The sequence below is a fragment of the Haliotis rufescens genome, unplaced genomic scaffold, assembly GCF_023055435.1.
Source record: "Haliotis rufescens isolate VD_foot unplaced genomic scaffold, xgHalRufe1.0.p SCAF_41, whole genome shotgun sequence".
Taxonomy (NCBI): domain Eukaryota; kingdom Metazoa; phylum Mollusca; class Gastropoda; order Lepetellida; family Haliotidae; genus Haliotis; species Haliotis rufescens.
The window spans coordinates 3,608,325-3,631,133 of NW_025964124.1; the positions used below are offsets into that span (position 1 = coordinate 3,608,325).

General features: G+C 43.3%; 1 protein-coding gene across 1 annotated transcript; it reads left to right on the top strand.

Annotated features, from left to right (window-relative positions):
* The first annotated feature begins 1,361 nt into the window (after nt 1-1,361).
* On the top strand, nt 1,362-10,478 carry LOC125372509 (extensin-2-like). Its single transcript, XM_048382757.1, has 2 exons — nt 1,362-1,495; nt 9,710-10,478. The coding sequence occupies exons 1-2, from the start codon at nt 1,362-1,364 to the stop codon at nt 10,476-10,478; spliced, it is 903 nt and encodes a 300-aa protein (XP_048238714.1).
* Nucleotides 10,479-22,809: the final 12,331 nt, after the last annotated feature.

Here is a 22,809-nt window from a genome sequence, read left to right on the forward strand (position 1 = left end):
ATAGATTATGTCAATCACACACTTATACCATCATATACATGTATAGTCATCTTTAAGTTATGTCATACGCACTTATACCATCATATATGTGTAGTCATCTAAAGGTTATGTCATACACACTTATACCATCATATACTGGTATAGCCATCTATAGGTTATGTCATACACACTTATACCATCATATACATGTATAGTCATCTAAAGGTTATGTCATACACACTTATACCATCATATACATGTATAGTCATTTATAGGTTATGTCATACACACTTATACCATCATATACTGGTATAGCCATCTATAGGTTATGTCATACACACTTATACCATCATATACTGGTATAGCATTCTTGATGATACGAGGGCTGGCTGAAAAGTTCTAAGCCTAAGTGGGATATCTCAATCGGATTGAATCAAACTTTTGCCACCAACAAGTACAATCATTTAATGAATCTTAGAACTGCAACTGTAGTGTTATTATTGTCTTTGTACCAGACCATCTTGTGAACCTACCAATTGAAATTACCAGAAATGGACAAAACTGGCTATAGGGCAGTCATCAAGTACCTGCAACTGAAAGGGCTAACTCCAACACAGATACATGCTGACATGGTCTCCACTTAAGGGGATGATGCCCCTTCCATTTCCACTGTAAAGAAGTGGGCTGCGGAATTCAAGCCTGGCAGAGAGAGCCTTGACGATGACCCGCTTCCAGGAAGGCCTTCAAAAGCAACCATTCCGGAAAACATTACCCGGGTGCATGACATGGTGATGGCTGATCGACGATTGACCACTCGACATATTGCCAGTGTTGTGGGCATCTCTCATGAGAGGGTTGAGCACATTATCACCAACAAGTTGGGAATGACAAAAGTTTCTGCAAGATGGGTGCCAAAGCTCTTGACAGCGGATCAGAAACGTGTCAGATTCCTGACGTGCGGTGACAATATATGCCGTTTTGAAGCAGATCCCGATCAGTCGAAACAATGGAAGCATCCGGAATCACCAGCCCCCCCTCCCCCCCCCCCCCCCCCCCCCCCCAAAAAAAAAAAAGCCAAGTCGGTTCCTTCTGACGGCTTCAATCTTTTAGGGTTCCAAGGGTATTCTGCTGATTGACTATCTTGAAAAAGGCCAGACTATCAATGGAAGATATTATGCTGACCTACTGAGACAGTTGCGTGAAGCTATCCAAGCTAAGCGACAGGGAATACTCACTAAAGGAGTCCCTTCTACCTAGACAATGCCCCTGTTCACAAATCGGTGGTTGCCATGTCAGCGATCCATGATTGTGGCTTCGAACTCATTGACCATCCCCCTAATTCACCCGATTTGGCCCCGTCAGACTTCCACCTGTTTCCCAAAATGAAAAAGGAACTAGCCGGTCGCCATTTTCCTGGTAATGATGACGCCATTTCAGCTGTGAATGACTTCTTTAGGGCGGCTGAAGAAAATTTCTCCTTGACCGGCATCCAGGCCTTGCAGCATCGCTGGCAAAAGTGTGTAAACCTGGAAGGGGACTATGTGGAGAAATAAATGAAAACCATCGACTTGGTACGGGTCTTTCACAGCTAGGCTTAAAACATTTCAGCCAGCCCTCGTACCCTAACTATTGGACTGTTTGGCAAGGGCAACAGGAATAGTGCCAATTTCTACCGCTGCATATACAATAGTGTCAAGAATGAATGCATGAATTTGTATATTTCCTCCAGAGTTGAATCCGAAGATTTTACATGGGCAAATACATTATTTATAATCCATTAATGAAATTACTTGACTATATACAATGAAATCATGTTATACAGTGCTATGAATAAAGACATTTACAATGTACAATTTGAGAGCAGTAAGGTCCACAAGAAGTGGCAGAGAGACATTATGATGCTTTGCCAGGTATCGCAATCAAGTGTGTCAGTCAAGTCAGGGACATCTGCACCGAGAAAGAATGAAAGCATATCATCATCGTCAAGCATATCTATTTTCACGTATACATCTACATCAAGTTTATCAATCAGGCATGAGAAGAAATTATTTCTGTCAGGCATAAACATTTAACAGTGTAAACTAGTATGGCAATCATAGTCTTAGCAATGTCTATTACAATGGTTACATTCTTTCGACACTTTTGCTCTTGATCCGATTTTAATACAAAGTTACAGGGGTTGTCTTAGATGTGGATAGAGATACATTACATTATAAAGAACATGCATTTGTAACCGTTTATGAATTTTATGGTATCGTGACAGATCTGTTCTCTGTGCTAGTCTCTCTCTCCAGATGAACTGTTCATTCTCTGATAGACGTCTGATTACAAGAGCTCGCCAAACCGATTTAGTTGGGAACGAACCGCTATCAGTATATCCCTTTATATAGTTATCTAAATGGTATTTTATAGCAGTATATAGAAGGATGTTGCATATGCTTACTGGACGGCTAATATTGACAATACCGTTGGTAGCAACGTGAGCACAGATCTTTTGTTATTGAGTTACAATCGTTATTGCAGAGCCTTCCTTATAATCGTAGTCTACATTTATCAATGTAGCCATTCATTGACCACATTCCCAAGTTAGAAATAGCCGAATCTGTTGGATGTCTTTTACCAAACCCGTGTATATGACGAGCAAAGTAACGTTGTGTACATTCAGCCATTTCAAGTTCTTTACCGTATAAGGCTGGTAACAATTCACATCCATAAAAGCTTGTAGATAAAATCATTCTTTTCCATATATTGACACATGCAACTGGGTGGAGGTTGGAATCGTTGAGGCCGAGTGATCGTAGTGAATTAACATATTTTCTTGCCTTTGAGCAACATGTCATGATTCTTTCTTTACAGGATAAATTATTGTTTATGATTATTCCGCCATATTTGACGGGGTCGGAGGTGTCAATTGTTGCATCGCCAAATTTGTAGGTTACTTGGCGTGTTTTGCAGAATACAAGTGATTTACTCTTGGAGGCATTATAGGTGAGTCTCCATTTTGTGGCATATAAACGAACTGAATCAAGTCTTGTATAGCACATGGTATACACACATATACAATATAGCCATGTATAGCACGTGGTATGCACTCATACACAATATAGTCATGCATAATCTATGTTATATACATATATACATAAAGTCATGTAAAACACTTGGTATACACACATCTACAATAGGGTCATGTATAATCTATGGTATACACACATATACAATATAGTCATGCATAACACGTGGCATACACATATACAATATAGTCATGCATAGCACGTGGTATACACACATATACATTATAGTCATGTATAACACGTGGTATACATTCATATACAAAATAGTCATGCATAACACGTGGCATACACACATATACAATATAGTCATGCATAACACGTGGCATACACACATACAATATAGTCATGTATAGCACGTGGTATACACACATATACAATATAGTCATGCATAACACGTGGCATACACATATATACAATAGAGTCATGTATAACACGTGGCATACACACATATACATTATAGTCATGTATAACACGTGGTATACACACATATACAATATAGTCATGTATAACACGTGGTATACATTCATATACAATAGAGTCATGTATAACACGTGGCATACACACATATACAATATAGTCATGTATAACACGTGGCATACACACATATACAATATAGTCATGTATAGCACGTGGTATACACACATATACAATACAGGCATGTATAACACGAGGTATTCATACATATACAATATAGTCATGTATAACACGTGGTATACACACATATACAATATAGTCATGCATAGCACGTGGTATACACACATATACATTATAGTCATGTATAACACGTGGTATACATTCATATACAATAGAGTCATGTATAACACGTGGTATACACACATATACAATATAGTCATGTATAGCACGTGGTATACACACATATACATTATAGTCATGTATAACACGTGGTATATACACATATACAATATAGTCATGTATAACACGTGGCATACACACATATACATTATAGTCATGTATAGCACGTGGTATACACACATATACATTATAGTCATGTATAACACGTGGTATATACACATATACAATATAGTCATGTATAACACGTGGTATATACACATATACAATATAGTCATGTATAACACGTGGTATACACACATATACAATATAGTCATGTATAACACGTGGTATATACACATATACAATATAGTCATGTATAACACGTGGTATATACACATATACAATATAGTCATGTATAACACGTGGTATATACACATATACAGTATAGTCATGTATAACACGTGGCATACACACATATACAATATAGTCATGTATAACACGTGGTATACACACATATACATTATAGTCATGTATAGCACGTGGCATACACACATATACAATATAGTCATGTATAACACGTGGTATATACACATATACAGTATAGTCATGTATAACACGTGGTATACATACATATACAATATAGTCATGTATAACACGTGGCATACACACATATACAATACAGGCATGTATAACACGTGGTATACATTCATATACAATATAGTCATGTATAACACGTGGCATACACACATATACAATATAGTCATGCATAGCACGTGGTATACACACATATACAATATAGTCATGTATAACACGTGGTATACACACATATACATTATAGTCATGTATAACACGTGGTATACACACATATACAGTATAGTCATGTATAACACGTGGTATTCATACATATACATTATAGTCATGTATAACACGTGGTATACACACATATACATTATAGTCATGTATAGCACGTGGTATATACACATATACAGTATAGTCATGTATAACACGTGGTATACACACATATACATTATAGTCATGTATAACACGTGGTATACACACATATACAATATAGTCATGTATAACACGTGGCATACACACATATACATTATAGTCATGTATAACACGTGGTATACACACATATACATTATAGTCATGTATAGCACGTGGCATACACACATATACAATACAGGCATGTATAACACGAGGTATTCACACATCTACAATATAGTCATGCATAGCACGTGGCATACACACATATACAATATAGTCATGTATAACACGTGGTATATACACATATACAATATAGTCATGTATAACACGTGGCATACACACATATACATTATAGTCATGTATAACACGTGGTATACACACATATACATTATAGTCATGTATAGCACGTGGCATACACACATATACAATACAGGCATGTATAACACGTGGTATACATTCATATACAATATAGTCATGTATAACACGTGGCATACACACATATACAATATAGTCATGTATAACACGAGGTATTCATACATATACAATATAGTCATGTATAACACGTGGTATATACACATATACAGTATAGTCATGTATAGCACGTGGTATACACACATATACATTATAGTCATGTATAGCACGTGGTATACACACATATACAATACAGGCATGTATAACACGTGGTATACATTCATATACAATATAGTCATGTATAACACGTGGTATACACACATATACAATATAGTCATGTATAGCACGTGGTATATACACATATACAATATAGTCATGTATAGCACGTGGTATTCACACATATACATTATAGTCATGTATAACACGTGGTATACACACATATACAATATAGTCATGTATAACACGTGGTATATACACATATACAATATAGTCATGTATAGCACGTGGTATTCACACATATACATTATAGTCATGTATAACACGTGGTATACACACATATACAATATAGTCATGCATAACACGTGGTATATACACATATACAATATAGTCATGTATAGCACGTGGTATACACACATATACAATATAGTCATGTATAACACGTGGTATACACACATATACAATATAGTCATGTATAACACGTGGTATACACACATATACAATATAGTCATGCATAGCACGTGGTATACACACATATACATTATAGTCATGTATAACACGTGGTATACATTCATATACAATATAGTCATGCATAGCACGTGGTATACACACATATACATTATAGTCATGTATAACACGTGGTATACATTCATATACAATATAGTCATGCATAGCACGTGGTATACACAAATATACATTATAGTCATGTATAACATGTGGTATACATTCATATACAATATAGTCATGCATAGCACGTGGTATACACACATATACATTATAGTCATGTATAACACGTGGTATACACACATATACAATATAGTCATGTATAGCACGTGGTATATACACATATACAATATAGTCATGTATAGCACGTGGTATTCACACATATACATTATAGTCATGTATAACACGTGGTATACACACATATACAATATAGTCATGTATAGCACGTGGTATACACACATATACATTATAGTCATGTATAACACGTGGTATACATTCATATACAATATAGTCATGCATAGCACGTGGTATACACAAATATACATTATAGTCATGTATAACATGTGGTATACATTCATATACAATATAGTCATGCATAGCACGTGGTATACACACATATACATTATAGTCATGTATAACACGTGGTATACACACATATACAATATAGTCATGTATAACACGTGGTATACACACATATACAGTATAGTCATGTATAGCACGTGGTATATACACATATACATTATAGTCATGTATAACACGTGGTATACACACATATACAGTATAGTCATGTATAGCACGTGGTATACACACATATACAATATAGTCATGCATAGCACGTGGTATACACACATATACAATATAGTCATGCATAGCACGTGGTATACATACATATACAATATAGTCATGTCTAACACGTGGTATACACACATATACAATATAGTCATGTATAACACGTGGCATACACACATATACAATATAGTCATGTATAACACGTGGTATTCACACATCTACAATATAGTCATGTATAGCACGTGGTATACACACATATACAATACAGGCATGTATAACACGTGGTATACACACATATACAATATAGTCATGTATAGCACGTGGTATACACACATCTACAATATAGTCATGCATAGCACGTGGCATACACACATATACAATACAGGCATGTATAACACGTGGTATTCACACATCTACAATATAGTCATGCATAGCACGTGGTATACACACATATACAGTATAGTCATGTATAACACGTGGTATATACACATATACAATATAGTCATGCATAGCACGTGGTATACACACATATACAATTTAGTCATGTATAGCACGTGTTATATACACATATACAGTATAGTCATGTATAACACGTGGTATTAACACATCTACAATATAGTCATGTATAGCACGTGGTATACACACATATACAATACAGGCATGTATAACACGTGGTATTCACACATACAATATAGTCATGTATAGCACGTGGTATATACACATATACAGTATAGTCATGTATAACACGTGGCATACACACATATACAGTATAGTCATGTATAGCACGTGGTATACACACATATACAATATAGTCATGTATAACACGTTGTATTCACACATATACAATATAGTCATGTATAACACGTGGTATTCACACATATACAATATAGTCATGTATAGCACGTGGTATTCACATATACAATATAGTCATGTATAACACGTGATATTCACACATATACAATACAGGCATTTATTACTTGCCCGTGAAGAGATCACCCGTTTAATAAACATACAGCTTTATTACACATTGTGTAATACCAAAACGCGTGCTTATGTACTCTCGGAACACGTTTCACGAACAAATATTGAAAGCTCTCAACATCCCTTGGCTTATTCAACGACATTGCGTGTAGAGTTGATAGATCACTGAGAGGAGCTTATGCACACTCGATGACCCCAGCAACCTTGTTGCTAGGCTGACGTCACATGGCATTGTTTCGCCGATGGATCTTGCAACAAAATTCCACAAATTACGTCATCGGGTATTGTGACGTTATTGAAAACTTTGAGGTGCAAGGCCCGTTCCACAAGGCGATCGTATTGTAGCCCAACGGCAGTCGTTGGTCTAAGTTAAAGTATGTGAGATGCGAAAGTCTTAGCCCTACGATAGTGTTGTGAATTCTAAAGGTAGACCCGTTGTATGGTATGAAATTCATACGTTTCAACTTTTGACGTGTTTGAAGTATTATTCTGTTAAACTCAATTGGACTATATCGTGGATCATGTAGGTGTCAGCCTATTCATACTCAACAGTATAATTCAAAAAACGTTATAAATTGCAAGTAATAAATAAAATACTAAACTCGCTCCCGTGTAAAACCAATTTAATGAAACTCGTGAATAGTTGTGGTATCTGACGAGCGAAAGCGAGTCAGATACCACAACTATTCACGAGTTTCATAAAATTGGTATTACACGGGAGCTCGTTTAGTATTCTATATGTATAACACGTGGTATTCACACATACAATATAGTCATGTATAACACGTGGTATTCACACATATACAATACAGGCATGTATAACACGCGTTATATACACATATACAGTATAGTCATGTATAACACGTGGTATACACACATCTACAATATAGTCACGTATAACACGTGTTATATACACATATACATTATAGTCATGTATAGCACGTGGTATACACACATATACAATATAGTCATGTATAACACGTGGTATATACACATATACAGTATAGTCATGTATAACACGTGGTATACACACATATACAATATAGTCATGTATAACACGTGGTATATACACATATACAATACAGGCATGTATAACACGCGTTATATACACATATACAGTATAGTCATGTATAACACGTGGTATACACACATCTACAATATAGTCATGTATAACACGTGTTATATACACATATACAGTATAGTCATGTATAACACGTGGTATACACACATATACAATACAGGCATGTATAACACGTGGTATATACACATATACAGTATAGTCATGTATAGCACGTGGTATACACACATATACAATATAGTCATGTATAACACGTGGTATACACACATATACAATATAGTCATGTATAGCACGTGGTATACACACATATACAATACAGGCATGTATAACACGTGGTATACACACATATACAATATAGTCATGCATAACACGTGGCATACACACATATACAATATAGTCATGTATTACACGTGGTATACACACATATACAATACAGGCATGTATAACACGTGGTATACATTCATATACAATATAGTCATGTATAACACGTGGCATACACACATATACAATACAGGCATACCATCCCCTACCAATCACCATCCCATACCAAGGCCCTGTCACTCATCAGAATCACCACCCCCTACCAAGGCCCTGTCACTCATCAGAATCACCATCCCCTACCAAGGCCCTGTCACTCATCAGAATCACCATCCCCTACCAATCACCATCCCCTACCAAGGCCCTGTCACTCATCAGAATCACCACCCCCTACCAAGGCCCTGTCACTCATCAGAATCACCACCCCCTACCAATCACCATCCCCTACCAAGGCCCTGTCACTCATCAGAATCACCACCCCCTACCAAGGCCCTGTCACTCATCAGAATCACCATCCCCTACCAAGGCCCTGTCACTCATAAGAATCACCATCCCCTACCAATCACCATCCCATACCAAGGCCCTGTCACTCATCAGAATCACCACCCCCTACCAAGGCCCTGTCACTCATCAGAATCACCATCCCCTACCAATCACCATCCCCTACCAAGGCCCTGTCACTCATCAGAATCACCATCCCCTACCAATCACCATCCCCTACCAAGGCCCTGTCACTCATCAGAATCACCATCCCCTACCAATCACCATCCCCTACCAAGGCCCTGTCACTCATCAGATTCACCATCCCCTACCAATCACCACCCCCTACCAAGGCCCTGTCACTCATCAGAATCACCATCCCCTACCAAGGCCCTGTCACTCATCAGAATCACCATCCCCTACCAAGGCCCTGTCACTCATCAGAATCACCACCCCCTACCAAGGCCCTGTCACTCATCAGATTCACCATCCCCTACCAAGGCCCTGTCACTCATCAGATTCACCATCCCCTCCCAATCACCACCCCCTACCAATCACCATCCCCTACCAAGGCCCTGTCACTCATCAGAATCACCATCCCCTACCAAGGCCCTGTCACTCATCAGATTCACCATCCCCTACCAAGGCCCTGTCACTCATCAGATTCACCATCCCCTCCCAATCACCACCCCCTACCAAGGCCCTGTCACTCATCAGAATCACCACCCCCTACCAATCACCATCCCCTACCAAGGCCCTGTCACTCATCAGAATCACCACCCCCTACCAAGGCCCTGTCACTCATGAGAATCACCATCCCCTACCAAGGCCCTGTCACCCATCAGATTTCCCGCCTCATCAAGAAATAAGCCAACATAGATGTCACCTTCTCTAGCGGCAAGTCCATCAAGACCCATCTACAAGCCAATGGCAGAGGCACACGCAGCGCAAGTCTCAACCACTAGAAAAAGCATATACCAGATCCCCTGCAACTGTGGCCACCAATACACTCTAGAAACCCATAGAAACCTCAAACCCTCTGTCAACAAACTAGACCCTGAATCCGCTATTTCCGAACACATCCTGAAGCACCAAGACCAAAACATCATGTGGGAAGCACCAAAGTCCTGTCTACCAACAAGAACAACTGGCGACAAAGAAAACTACAAGAAGCCATTGACATCAGGAGACACCAGCCAGCCTTGAACCGTCACCAGGGACCCGGTCCACAAGAGCTACTTTCATTGTAAGCCTATGGACAAGTATGGAACTTACGACCAACTTAGCACTAAGATCGCTTTGTGGAGCGTGTACCAGGGAACCTGTCTGCCCAGTGCGTGGAATTTATTGCTTTGATCATTGTCAGTGGTAATTATCTGGTGGACTGTCCCATCAAATAACGCCCGGTGGCGCCCGGTGGCGCCCGGTGGCGCCCGGAAACGTCCGTGAACGTCCGTGAGCGTCCGGGAAATGCCAGCGAGCGTCATGGGTATGATACTTAGTATTAAAATGTATTCTATATAATTGTGTTCTTGATTAATTATAAAATGTCAGATGTTAACAAAGCATTACTGTCTCGTCGGATGGTCGCCTCAACATTCCCAAGACACCATAGACCGCCCGAAAACCAGAACAACGAAGAGGTTTAAAACAGCAAAGACGTTCCTTCTAAGAAAGTAGTATTTTCAACAACAAAATTCATGTACTATAGGAAAGTGGGAAGTAAGTCAGATAGATATGATGAACATTGATCATTATTTATTAAACATCTTATGTATTGGAAATAAGTACACGGATTAGAATTGGTCTTCAGCAACCCATGCTTGCCGTAAGAGGCGACTATGCTTGCCGTAAGAGGCGACGACTATGCCGTAAGAGGCGACTATGCTTGTCGTAAGAGGCGACTATGCTTGTCGTAAGGGGCGACTATGCTTGTCGTAAGAGGCGACGACTATGCTTGTCGTAAGAGGCGACTATGCTTGTCGTAAGGGGCGACTAACAGGATCGGGTGGTCAGATTCGTTGATTAGGTTGATTTGATTGTCTGGTCCAGACTGGATTATTTACAGACCGCCGTCATATACCTGCAATATTGCTGACTGTGGCGTTACACAACAAAGAAACAAACACTGTCTGTAATTACAATCACGGCCACTGTGGTGGATGACAACAACCCTTCCTGGCCTGTAAATATAGTTTACCTTGTTGCTCGTACTTAGTTTACTTTGTTTTTATTTTGCTGTGTGTTCTATTTATTTGTACACCAGTTCTTACGATCTTACCAAATTGAGATAGACATGTTTTATTGACTGACTGCACTGTATTATAAACCTCCCGGACGCTTCCGGACGTCTGATGAAACCTCCCGGACGTTTCCGGACGTCTGATGAAACCCCCCGGACGTTTCCGGACGTCTGATGACACCTCCCGGACGTTTCCGGACGTCTGATAAAACCCCCCGGACGTTTCCGGACGTCTGATGAAACCCCCCGGACGTTTCTGGACGTCTGATGAAACCTCCCGGACGTTTCCGGACGTCTGATGAAACCTCCCGGACGTTTCCGGACGTCTGATGAAATCTCCCGGACGTTTCCGGACGTCAGATGAAACCCCCCGCACGTTTCCGGACGTCTGATGAAATCTCCCGGACGTTTCCGGACGTCTGATGAAATCTCCCGGACGTTTCCGGACATCTGATGAAACCTCAGAAGGAAATACGTTATTAGGGGCAGATGTACATTAGATGTTATTTATCTGTTCTGACAACTGGAAAATTAATTATTGCTTCCGTAAAACTAGAGTACCCCAGAACAGTGTGTTAGTCAAATATTTCTTTTTATAGTTAGTTCTACAAGTTCCAGGATTTTTCCAATCTCGCCATCATTGGATGTGATCACGTCATTCATTTACGAGATGAATACCTTTAGCAGGGTGTTCGTTTTTTTTACATAGTACATTAAACTCCATGCATATAAAACATTAATCGTCCCCATGCATATAAACTGACGGCCAAAAGAAACGTTACCAACGATATTTCTAGGATAAAATATGACCAACACAGTTTGAAGCAGCAATAACAATTGTATTGTAGAAATTCATCATTCAGAACAGTAAAATGCAAATTTACTAATTCAACAACAAAGTCCTTGACCTCCAACATGGACATTTCTAGACAAAGGGTCTTTCGTCCAGTATTCGATCAACAACATTGATTACGACTTTAAGGTGACGACGGCCCAGACCGTTCAATACGGGATATGACCCCCATGAGCGGCAATGCATCTTCGAATGCGGCGTCGAACTGAGTAAACAAGCGTTCTCACATCGACTGCAGGTATCCGATTCCATTCCTCACGGAGGGCAACGATCAACGCTTGTCTCGTGAAGGGAGGATATTGACGTTTCCGAAGACGACGCCCCAGCTTGTCCCAGAGATGTTCTATGGGTGACAGATCTGGTGATCGAGCTGGCCACGGCAGAACAGTCACGTTGTTGGCGTTGAGTAAGTCTCTAGTAATACGGGCTTTATGGGGTGTGGCGTTATTTTGTTGGAACCCCCTTCCGTTGTTGACGCTGGATGAACCACTGGCCGTAAGATATTGTCAATAAAGCATTGTGTTGTCAGATTGCCTACGATGATGACAAGTTCCGTCTTCTCGTCCCCGCAAATGTCGCCCCAGACCATCACACTTCCGCCCCCGTAAGGTTCCACCTCCTGGACACAACAAGGAGCTGTACGGTCACCTCGTCGTCGATAAAACTCGCGTCCGCCCATCAGGTTTGAAGAGTTGGAACCTGCTCTCGTCACTAAACAGCACTTGCCGCCATTCCCTTTGTTGCCATCGATGTGCTTGCCTGCACCACGTCAATCTGGCACGTCGAAGATGACGGGTCAAGGTCATGCTCTTGAAAGGGCGATAAGCCCGGAGACCATAATGTCGTAGTCGTCAGGTCACTGTTTGTCTGCTGACAGGATGTCCTAAGCTGTTTGCAGCTGATGACGTCACAGTACGAAATCTGTTCCTCAGATGAAGCACCCGTAAAAAGCGGTCATCCTGCGGGGTCGTGACCTTTGGTCTGCCACTCTGGTCTGTCTGCGGTTCTGCCAGTCTGTCGGAGACGTGCGACCAGTCTGGTAATGGTCATCTTGGAACAGTTCATGTTAATGGCAACCGCATGTTAATTTATACTCGGAAATTTGGGAAAGAATGTTTTAGAAAATTGCTGAAAAACACCAATATCTCCCAAAATCCGCAAAGCACGTGCAAAGAACGAAAGAGAACATGAAGGCTGTATTCGTGAGATGTGTTCTTATTGTTTTTGAACAGGTTGGCATCTTTGTTTCAAAGTGGCAAATCAGTTAATGTTGGTAACGTTTCTTTTGGCCATCAGTTAAGTTAATTATTCTCCCCCATGCATACAGTACATTAATCTCCCCCATGCATATAGTACATTAATCTCCCACATGCAAGCAGTTCATTAATCTCCCCCATGCATACAGTACATTAATCTCCCACATGCATATAATATAGTAATCTCCCCCATGCATAAAGTACATTAATCTCCCCCATGCATACAATACATAGGGTGTAGGGAGAAGTAGGGAGGTGTATGGAGGTGTAGGGAGAAGTAGGGAGGTGTATGGAGGTGTAGGGAGAAGTAGGGAGGTGTATGGAGGTGTAGGGAGAAGTAGGGAGGTGTATGGAGGTGTAGGGAGAAGTAGGGAGGTGTATGGAGGTGTAGGGAGAAGTAGGGAGGTGTATGGAGGTGTAGGGAGAAGTAGGGAGGTGTATGGAGGTGCAGGGAGAAGTAGGGAGGTGTATGGAGGTGTAGGGAGAAGTAGGGAGGTGTATGGAGGTGTAGGGAGAAGTAGGGAGGTGTATGGAGGTGTAGGGAGAAGTAGGGAGGTGTATGGAGGTGTATGGAGAAGTAGGGAGGTGTATGGAGGTGTAGGGAGAAGTAGGGAGGTGTATGGAGGTGTAGGGAGAAGTAGGGAGGTGTAGGGTGGTGTAAGGAGGTGTAGGGTGGTGTAGGGAGGTGTAGGGAGGTGTAAGGAGCTGTAGGGTGGTGTAGGGAGGTGTAGGGAGGTGTATGGTGGTGTAGGGAGGTGTAGGGAGGTGTAGGGTGGTGTAGGGAGGTGTAGGGTGATGTAGGGAGGTGTATCGAGGTGTAGGGAGAAGTAGGGAGGTGTATGGAGGTGTAGGGAGAAGTAGGGAGGTGTATGGAGGTGTAGGGAGAAGTAGGGAGGTGTATGGAGGTGTAGGGAGAAGTAGGGAGGTGTATGGAGGTGTATGGAGGTGTAGGGAGGTGTAAGGAGGTGTAGGGAGGTGTAGGGTGGTGTACGGTGATGTAGGCAGATGTAGGGTGGTGTAGGGAGGTGTAGGGAGGTGTATGGAGGTGTATGGAGGTGTAGGGAGGTGTAGGGTGGTGTAGGGACGTGTAGGGAGGTGTAGGGTGGTGTAGGGTATGGAGGTTTAGGGAGGTGTAGGGAGGTGTAGGGTGGTGTAGGGTGGTGTAGGGTGGTGTAGGGAGGTGTAGTGTGGTGAAGTGTGGTGAAGTGTGGTGTAGGGAGGTGTAAGGAGGTGTAGGGTGGTGTAGGGTGGTGTAGGGAGGTGTAGGGTGGTGTAAGGAGGTGTAGGGTGGTGTAGGGAGGTGTAGGGTGGTGTAAGGAGGTGTAGGGTGGTTTAGGGAGGTGTAGGGTGATGTAGGGAGGTGTATGGAGGTGTATGGAGGTGTAGGGAGGTGTAAGGAGGTGTAGGGTGATGTAGGGAGGTGTTGGGTGGTGTAGGGAGGTGTAGGGTGATGTCGGGTGGTGTAGGGAGGTGTATGGAGGTGTAGGGTGGTGTAAGGAGGTGTAGGGTGATGTAGGGAGGTGAAGGGTGGTGTAGGGAGGTGTAGGGAGGTGTAGGGTGGTGTAAGGAGGTGTAGGGTGATGTAGGGAGGTGTAGGGAGGTGTAGGGTGGTGTAAGGAGGTGTATGGAGGTGTAGGGAGAAGTAGGGAGGTGTATGGAGGTGTAGGGAGAAGTAGGGAGGTGTATGGAGGTGTAGGGAGAAGTAGGGAGGTGTATGGAGGTGTAGGGAGAAGTAGGGAGGTGTATGGAGGTGTAGGGAGAAGTAGGGAGGTGTATGGAGGTGTAGGGAGAAGTAGGGAGGTGTATGGAGGTGTAGGGAGAAGTAGGGAGGTGTATGGAGGTGTAGGGAGAAGTAGGGAGGTGTAGGGAGGTGTAAGGAGGTGTAGGGTGGTGTAGGGAGGTGTAGGGAGGTGTAAGGAGCTGTAGGGCGGTGTAGGGAGGTGTAGGGAGGTGTATGGTGGTGTAGGGAGGTGTAGGGAGGTGTAGGGTGGTGTAAGGAGGTGTAGGTTGATGTAGGGAGGTGTATCGAGGTGTAGGGAGAAGTAGGGAGGTGTATGGAGGTGTAGGGAGAAGTAGGGAGGTGTATGGAGGTGTAGGGAGAAGTAGGGAGGTGTATGGAGGTGTAGGGAGAAGTAGGGAGGTGTATGGAGGTGTAGTGTGGTGAAGTGTGGTGAAGTGTGGTGTAGGGAGGTGTAAGGAGGTGTAGGGTGGTGTAGGGTGGTGTAGGGAGGTGTAGGGTGGTGTAAGGAGGTGTAGGGTGGTGTAGGGAGGTGTAGGGTGGTGTAAGGAGGTGTAGGGTGGTTTAGGGAGGTGTAGGGTGATGTAGGGAGGTGTATGGAGGTGTATGGAGGTGTAGGGAGAAGTAGGGAGGTGTATGGAGGTGTAGGGAGAAGTAGGGAGGTGTATGGAGGTGTAGGGAGAAGTAGGGAGGTGTATGGAGGTGTAGGGAGAAGTAGGGAGGTGTATGGAGGTGTAGGGAGAAGTAGGGAGGTGTATGGAGGTGTAGGGAGAAGTAGGGAGGTGTAAGGAGGTGTAGGGAGAAGTAGGGAGGTGTATGGAGGTGTAGGGAGAAGTATGGAGGTGTAGGGAGTTGTGGGGAGAAGTAGGGAGGTGTATGGAGGTGTATGGAGGTGTATTGAGGTGTAGGGAGGTGTAAAGTGGTGTAGGGAGGTGTAGGGTGGTGTACGGTGATGTAGGCAGATGTAGGGTGGTGTAGGGAGGTGTAGGGAGGTGTATGGAGGTGTATGGAGGTGTAGGGAGGTGTAGGGTGGTGTAGGGTGGTGTAGGGGGGTGTAGGGAGGTGTATGGAGGTGTAGGGAGGTGTAGGGAGGTGTAGGGTGGTGTAGGGTGGTGTAGGGTGGTGTAGGGAGGTGTAGTGTGGTGAAGTGTGGTGAAGTGTGGTGTAGGGTGGTGTAGGGAGGTGTAGGGTGGTGTAAGGAGGTGTAGGGTGGTGTAGGGAGGTGTAGGGTGGTGTAAGGAGGTGTAGGGTGGTTTAGGGAGGTGTAGGGTGATGTAGGGAGGTGTATGGAGGTGTATGGAGGTGTAGGGTGGTGTAAGGAGGTGTAGGGTGATGTAGGGAGGTGTAGGGTGGTGTAGGGAGGTGTAGGGTGATGTAGGGTGGTGTAGTATGGTGTAGGGAGATGTAGGGTGGTGTAGGGTGGTGTAGGGAGGTGTATGGAGGTGTAGGGAGGTGTAGTGTGGTGTAGGGAGGTGTAGGGTGGTGTAGGGAGGTGTAGGGTGGTGTATGGAGGTGTATGGAGGTGTAGGGAGGTGTAGTGTGGTGTAGGGAGGTGTAGGGTGGTGTAGGGTGGTGTAGGGTGATGTAGGGAGGTGTAGTGTGGTGTAGGGAGATGTAGGGTGGTGTAGGGTGGTGTAGGGAGGTGTACGGAGGTGTACGGAGGTGTAGGGAGATGTAGGGAGATGTAGGGAGGTTTAAGGTTGTGTAGGGTCGCGAAGGGAGGTGTAGCGAGGTGTAGGATGTGTAGGGTGGTGTTGGGAGGTGTAGGGAGGTGTAGTGTGGTTTAAGGAGGTGTACCATCAAAAACTCTGAAGCGCGTGGCGGAAATGGAAAAGCCTGACACGATACAATCACTCATTTACGGAAAGAGTTTTTTTTAAAGATTATTGATTCGTAAGCTCTTGAGTATTTGTGGAGCTAACTTAGTCGTTCAGCAGCTTTGTTTTCGGCAGTGCGAGAAGCCATGTGCGAGATCACTACCTTATGGAACCGACTACAACACAGCAAATGCAGATATGCAACGCAATAGATGCACTTATCCAGCACAACAGGTGCAGTTATACACAACAGATGCAGTTATACACCACAACGGATGTAGTTATACATCACAACAGATGTAGTTATATACACCACAACACATGTAGTTATACACCAAAACAGGTGTAGTTATACACCACAACCGATGCAGTTATACATCACAACAGATGCAGTTATACACCACAACACATGTAGTTATACATCACAACACATGTAGTTATACACCAAAACAGGTGTAGTTATACACCACAACAGATGCAGTTATACACCACAACACATGTAGTTATACACCACAACACATGTAGTTATACACCAAAACAGGTGTAGTTATACACCACAACAGATGCAGTTATACACCACAACGGATGTAGTTATACACCACAACACATGTAGTTATACATCACAACAGATGTAGTTATATACACCACAACAGATGCAGTTATACACCACAACGGATGTAGTTATACACCACAACACATGTAGTTATACACCAAAACAGGTGTAGTTATACACCACAACCGATGCAGTTATACATCACAACATATTTAGTTATACACAACAGATGTAGTTAAACACCACAACAGATGTAGTTAAACACCACAACATATGTAGTTAAACATCACAACAGATGTAGTTATACACCACAACAGATGTAGTTAAACATCACAACAGATGTAGTTAAACACCACAACAGGTGTAGTTAAACACCACAACAGAGGTAGTTATACACCACAACAGATGTAGTTAAACACCACAACAGGTGTAGTTAAACACCACAACAGGTGTAGTTAAACATCACAACAGATGTAGTTAAACACCACAACAGATGTAGTTAAACACCACAACAGATGTAGTTAAACATCACAACAGATGTAGTTAAACACCACAACAGATGTAGTTAAACATCACAACAAATGTATTTAAACACCACAACAGGTGTAGTTAAACACCACAACAGAGGTAGTTATACACCACAACAGATGTAGTTAAACACCACAACAGATGTAGTTATACACCACAACAGATGTAGTTAAACACCACAACAGGTGTAGTTAAACACCACAACAGGTGTAGTTAAACATCACAACAGATGTAGTTAAACACCACAACAGATGTAGTTAAACACCACAACAGATGTAGTTAAACATCACAACAGATGTAGTTAAACACCACAACAGATGTAGTTAAACATCACAACAAATGTAGTTAAACACCACAACAGGTGTAGTTAAACACCACAACAGAGGTAGTTATACACCACAACAGATGTAGTTAAACACCACAACAGGTGTAGTTAAACACCACAACAGATGTAGTTAAACACCACAACAGATGTAGTTATACACAACAGATGTAGTTATACACAACAGATGTAGTTATACACAACAGATGTAGTTATACACCACAATATATATTCTTATACACTACACCAGGTGTAGTTATACACCGCAAGGCCTAATCACAGACAGTTGTAAATACACACAGACCCCCTGCAAGACAGGAGACAGCGACCGGAATGGAGGTCCGGTCCCAGGAGGACAATCATGGAGATGAGTAATGGCGAGAACTGCCCGACTTCCGGTTCATTACGGCACCATTCGGCATCGACGGGTTGTCATGGTGAGGCGTGGAAAAAACTTCCTCTTTAATTAAGTCCCCAGATACCACACTGAATGTAGCGGAAGGATACACTTGTTTTGCAAGACTGTTGTTGTAAAAGAGACAGGCAGAGAGGTGGTTGGAAATTGTCTCAGAGAAAAAAAGTTAAGTTCTTGCTAATACGCCTGGTACATCTGTTTCACAAACTTAGACACAGCCGGTACATCAGTGTGACAATCTTACAGACACAGCCGGTACATCAGTGTGACAACCTTACAGACACAGCCGGTACACCAGTGTGACAATCTTACAGACACAGCCGGTAGACCAGTGTGACAACCTTACAGACACAGCCGGTACATCAGTGTGACAATCTTACAGACACAGCATGTACATCAGTGTGACAATCTTACAGACACAGCCGGTACACCAGTGTGACAACCTTACAGACACAGTCGGTACACCAGTGTGACAACCTTACAGACACAGCCGGTACATCAGTGTGACAATCTTACAGACACAGCATGTACATCAGTGTGACAATCTTACAGACACAGCCGGTACACCAGTGTGACAACCTTACAGACACAGCCGTATCATCAGTGTGACAACCTTACAGACACAGCCGGTACATCAGTGTGACAACCTTACAGACACAGCCGGTACACCAGTGTGACAACCTTACAGACACAGCCGGTACATCAGTGTGACAACCTTACAGACACAGCCGGTACATCAGTGTGACAACCTTACAGACACAGCCGGTAGACCAGTGTGACAACCTTACAGACACAGCAGGTACATCAGTGTGACAACCTTACAGACACAGCCGGTACATCAGTGTGACAATCTTACAGACACAGCCGGTACATCAGTGTGACAATCTTACAGACACAGCCGGTACATCAGTGTGACAACCTTACAGACACAGCCGGTACACCAGTGTGACAATCTTACATACACAGCCGGTACATCAGTGTGACAATCTTACATACACAGCCGGTACACCAGTGTGACAATCTTACAGACACAGCCGGTACACCAGTGTGACAATCTTACATACACAGCCGGTACATCAGTGTGACAACCTTACAGACACAGCCGGTACATCAGTGTGACAATCTTACAGACACAGCCGGTACACCAGTGTGACAATCTTACATACACAGCCGGTACACCAGTGTGACAATCTTACATACACAGCCGGTACATCAGTGTGACAACCTTACAGACACAGCCGGTACATCAGTGTGACAATCGTACAGACACAGCATGTACATCAGTGTGACAATCTTACAGACACAGCCGGTACATCAGTGTGACAATCTTACAGACACAGCCGGTACATCAGTGTGACAACCTTACAGACACAGCTGGTACACCAGTGTGACAACCTTACAGACACAGCCGGTACATCAGTGTGACAACCTTACAGACACAGCCGGTAGACCAGTGTGACAACCTTACAGACACAGCGGGTACATCAGTGTGAGAACCTTACATACACAGCCGGTACATCAGTGTGACAATCTTACAGACACAGCCGGTACATCAGTGTGACAACCTTACAGACACAGCCGGTACATCAGTGTGACAACCTTACAGACACAGCCGGTACACCAGTGTGACAACCTTACAGACACAGCGGGTATATCAGTGTGAGAAACTTACATATAAAGCCGGTACACCAGTGTGACAATCGTACAGACACAGCTGGTACACCAGTGTGGCAACCTTACAGACACAGCTGGTACACCAGTGTGATAACCTTACAGACACAGCTGGTACACCAGTGTGAGAACCTTACAGACACAGCTGGTACACCAGTGTGAGAACCTTACAGACACAGTCGGTACACCAGTGTGACAATCTTACAGACACAGCCGGTACACCAGTGTGACAACCTTACAGACACAGCTGGTACACCAGTGTGACAGCCTTACAGACACAGCTGGTACACCAGTGTGAGAACCTTACAGACACAGCTGGTACACCAGTGTGACAATCTTACAGACACAGCATGTACATCAGTGTGACAATCTTACAGACACTGCCGGTACATCAGTGTGACAATCTTACAGACACAGCCGGTACATCAGTGTGACAACCTTACAGACACAGCCGGTACACCAGTGTGACAACCTTACAGACACAGCCGGTACATCAGTGTGACAACCTTACAGACACAGCCGGTACACCAGTGTCACAGCCTTACAGACACAGCCGGTACATCAGTGTGACAATCTTACATACACAGCCGGTACATCAGTGTGACAATCTTACAGACACAGCCGGTACATCAGTGTGACAACCTTACAGACACAGCCGGTACATCAGTGTGACAACCTTACAGACACAGCCGGTACATCAGTGTGAGAACCTTACATACACAGCCGGTACATCAGTGTGACAATCTTACAGACACAGCCGGTACATCAGTGTGACAACCTTACAGACACAGCCGGTACATCAGTGTGACAACCTTACAGACACAGCCGGTAGACCAGTGTGACAACCTTACAGACACAGCTGGTACACCAGTGTGATAACCTTACAGACACAGCGGGTACACCAGTGTGACAACCTTACAGACACAGCTGGTACACCAGTGTGGCAACCTTACAGACACAGAGGGTACATCAGTGTGACAACCTTACAGACACAGCCGGTACATCAGTGTGATAACCTTACAGACACAGCTGGTACATCAGTGTGACAGCCTTACAGACACAGCTGGTACATCAGTGTGATAACCTTACAGACACAGCCGGTACATCAGTGTGACAACCGTACAGACACAGCCGGTACATCAGTGTGACAACCTTACAGACACAGCTGGTACACCAGTGTGGCAACCTTACAGACACAGCTGGTACACCAGTGTGACAACCTTACAGACACAGCTGGTACATCAGTGTGACAACCTTACAGACACAGCCGGTACATCAGTGTGACAACCTTACAGACACAGCCGGTAGACCAGTGTGACAACCTTACAGACACAGCTGGTACACCAGTGTGAGAACCTTACAGACACAGCTGGTACACCAGTGTGACAACCTTACAGACACAGCTGGTACACCAGTGTGATAACCTTACAGACACAGCGGGTACACCAGTGTGACAACCTTACAGACACAGCCGGTACAGCAGTATGACAACCTTACAGACACAGCTGGTACCCCAGTGTGACAACCTTACAGACACAGCTGATACACCAGTGTCACAACCTTACAGACACAGCTGGTACACCAGTGTGATAACCTTACAGACACAGCGGGTACACCAGTGTGACAACCTTACAGACACAGCCGGTACAGCAGTATGACAACCTTACAGACACAGCTGGTACCCCAGTGTGACAACCTTACAGACACAGCTGGTACACCAGTGTCACAACCTTACAGACACAGCTGGTACACCAGTGTGATAACCTTACAGACACAGCGGGTACACCAGTGTGACAACCTTACAG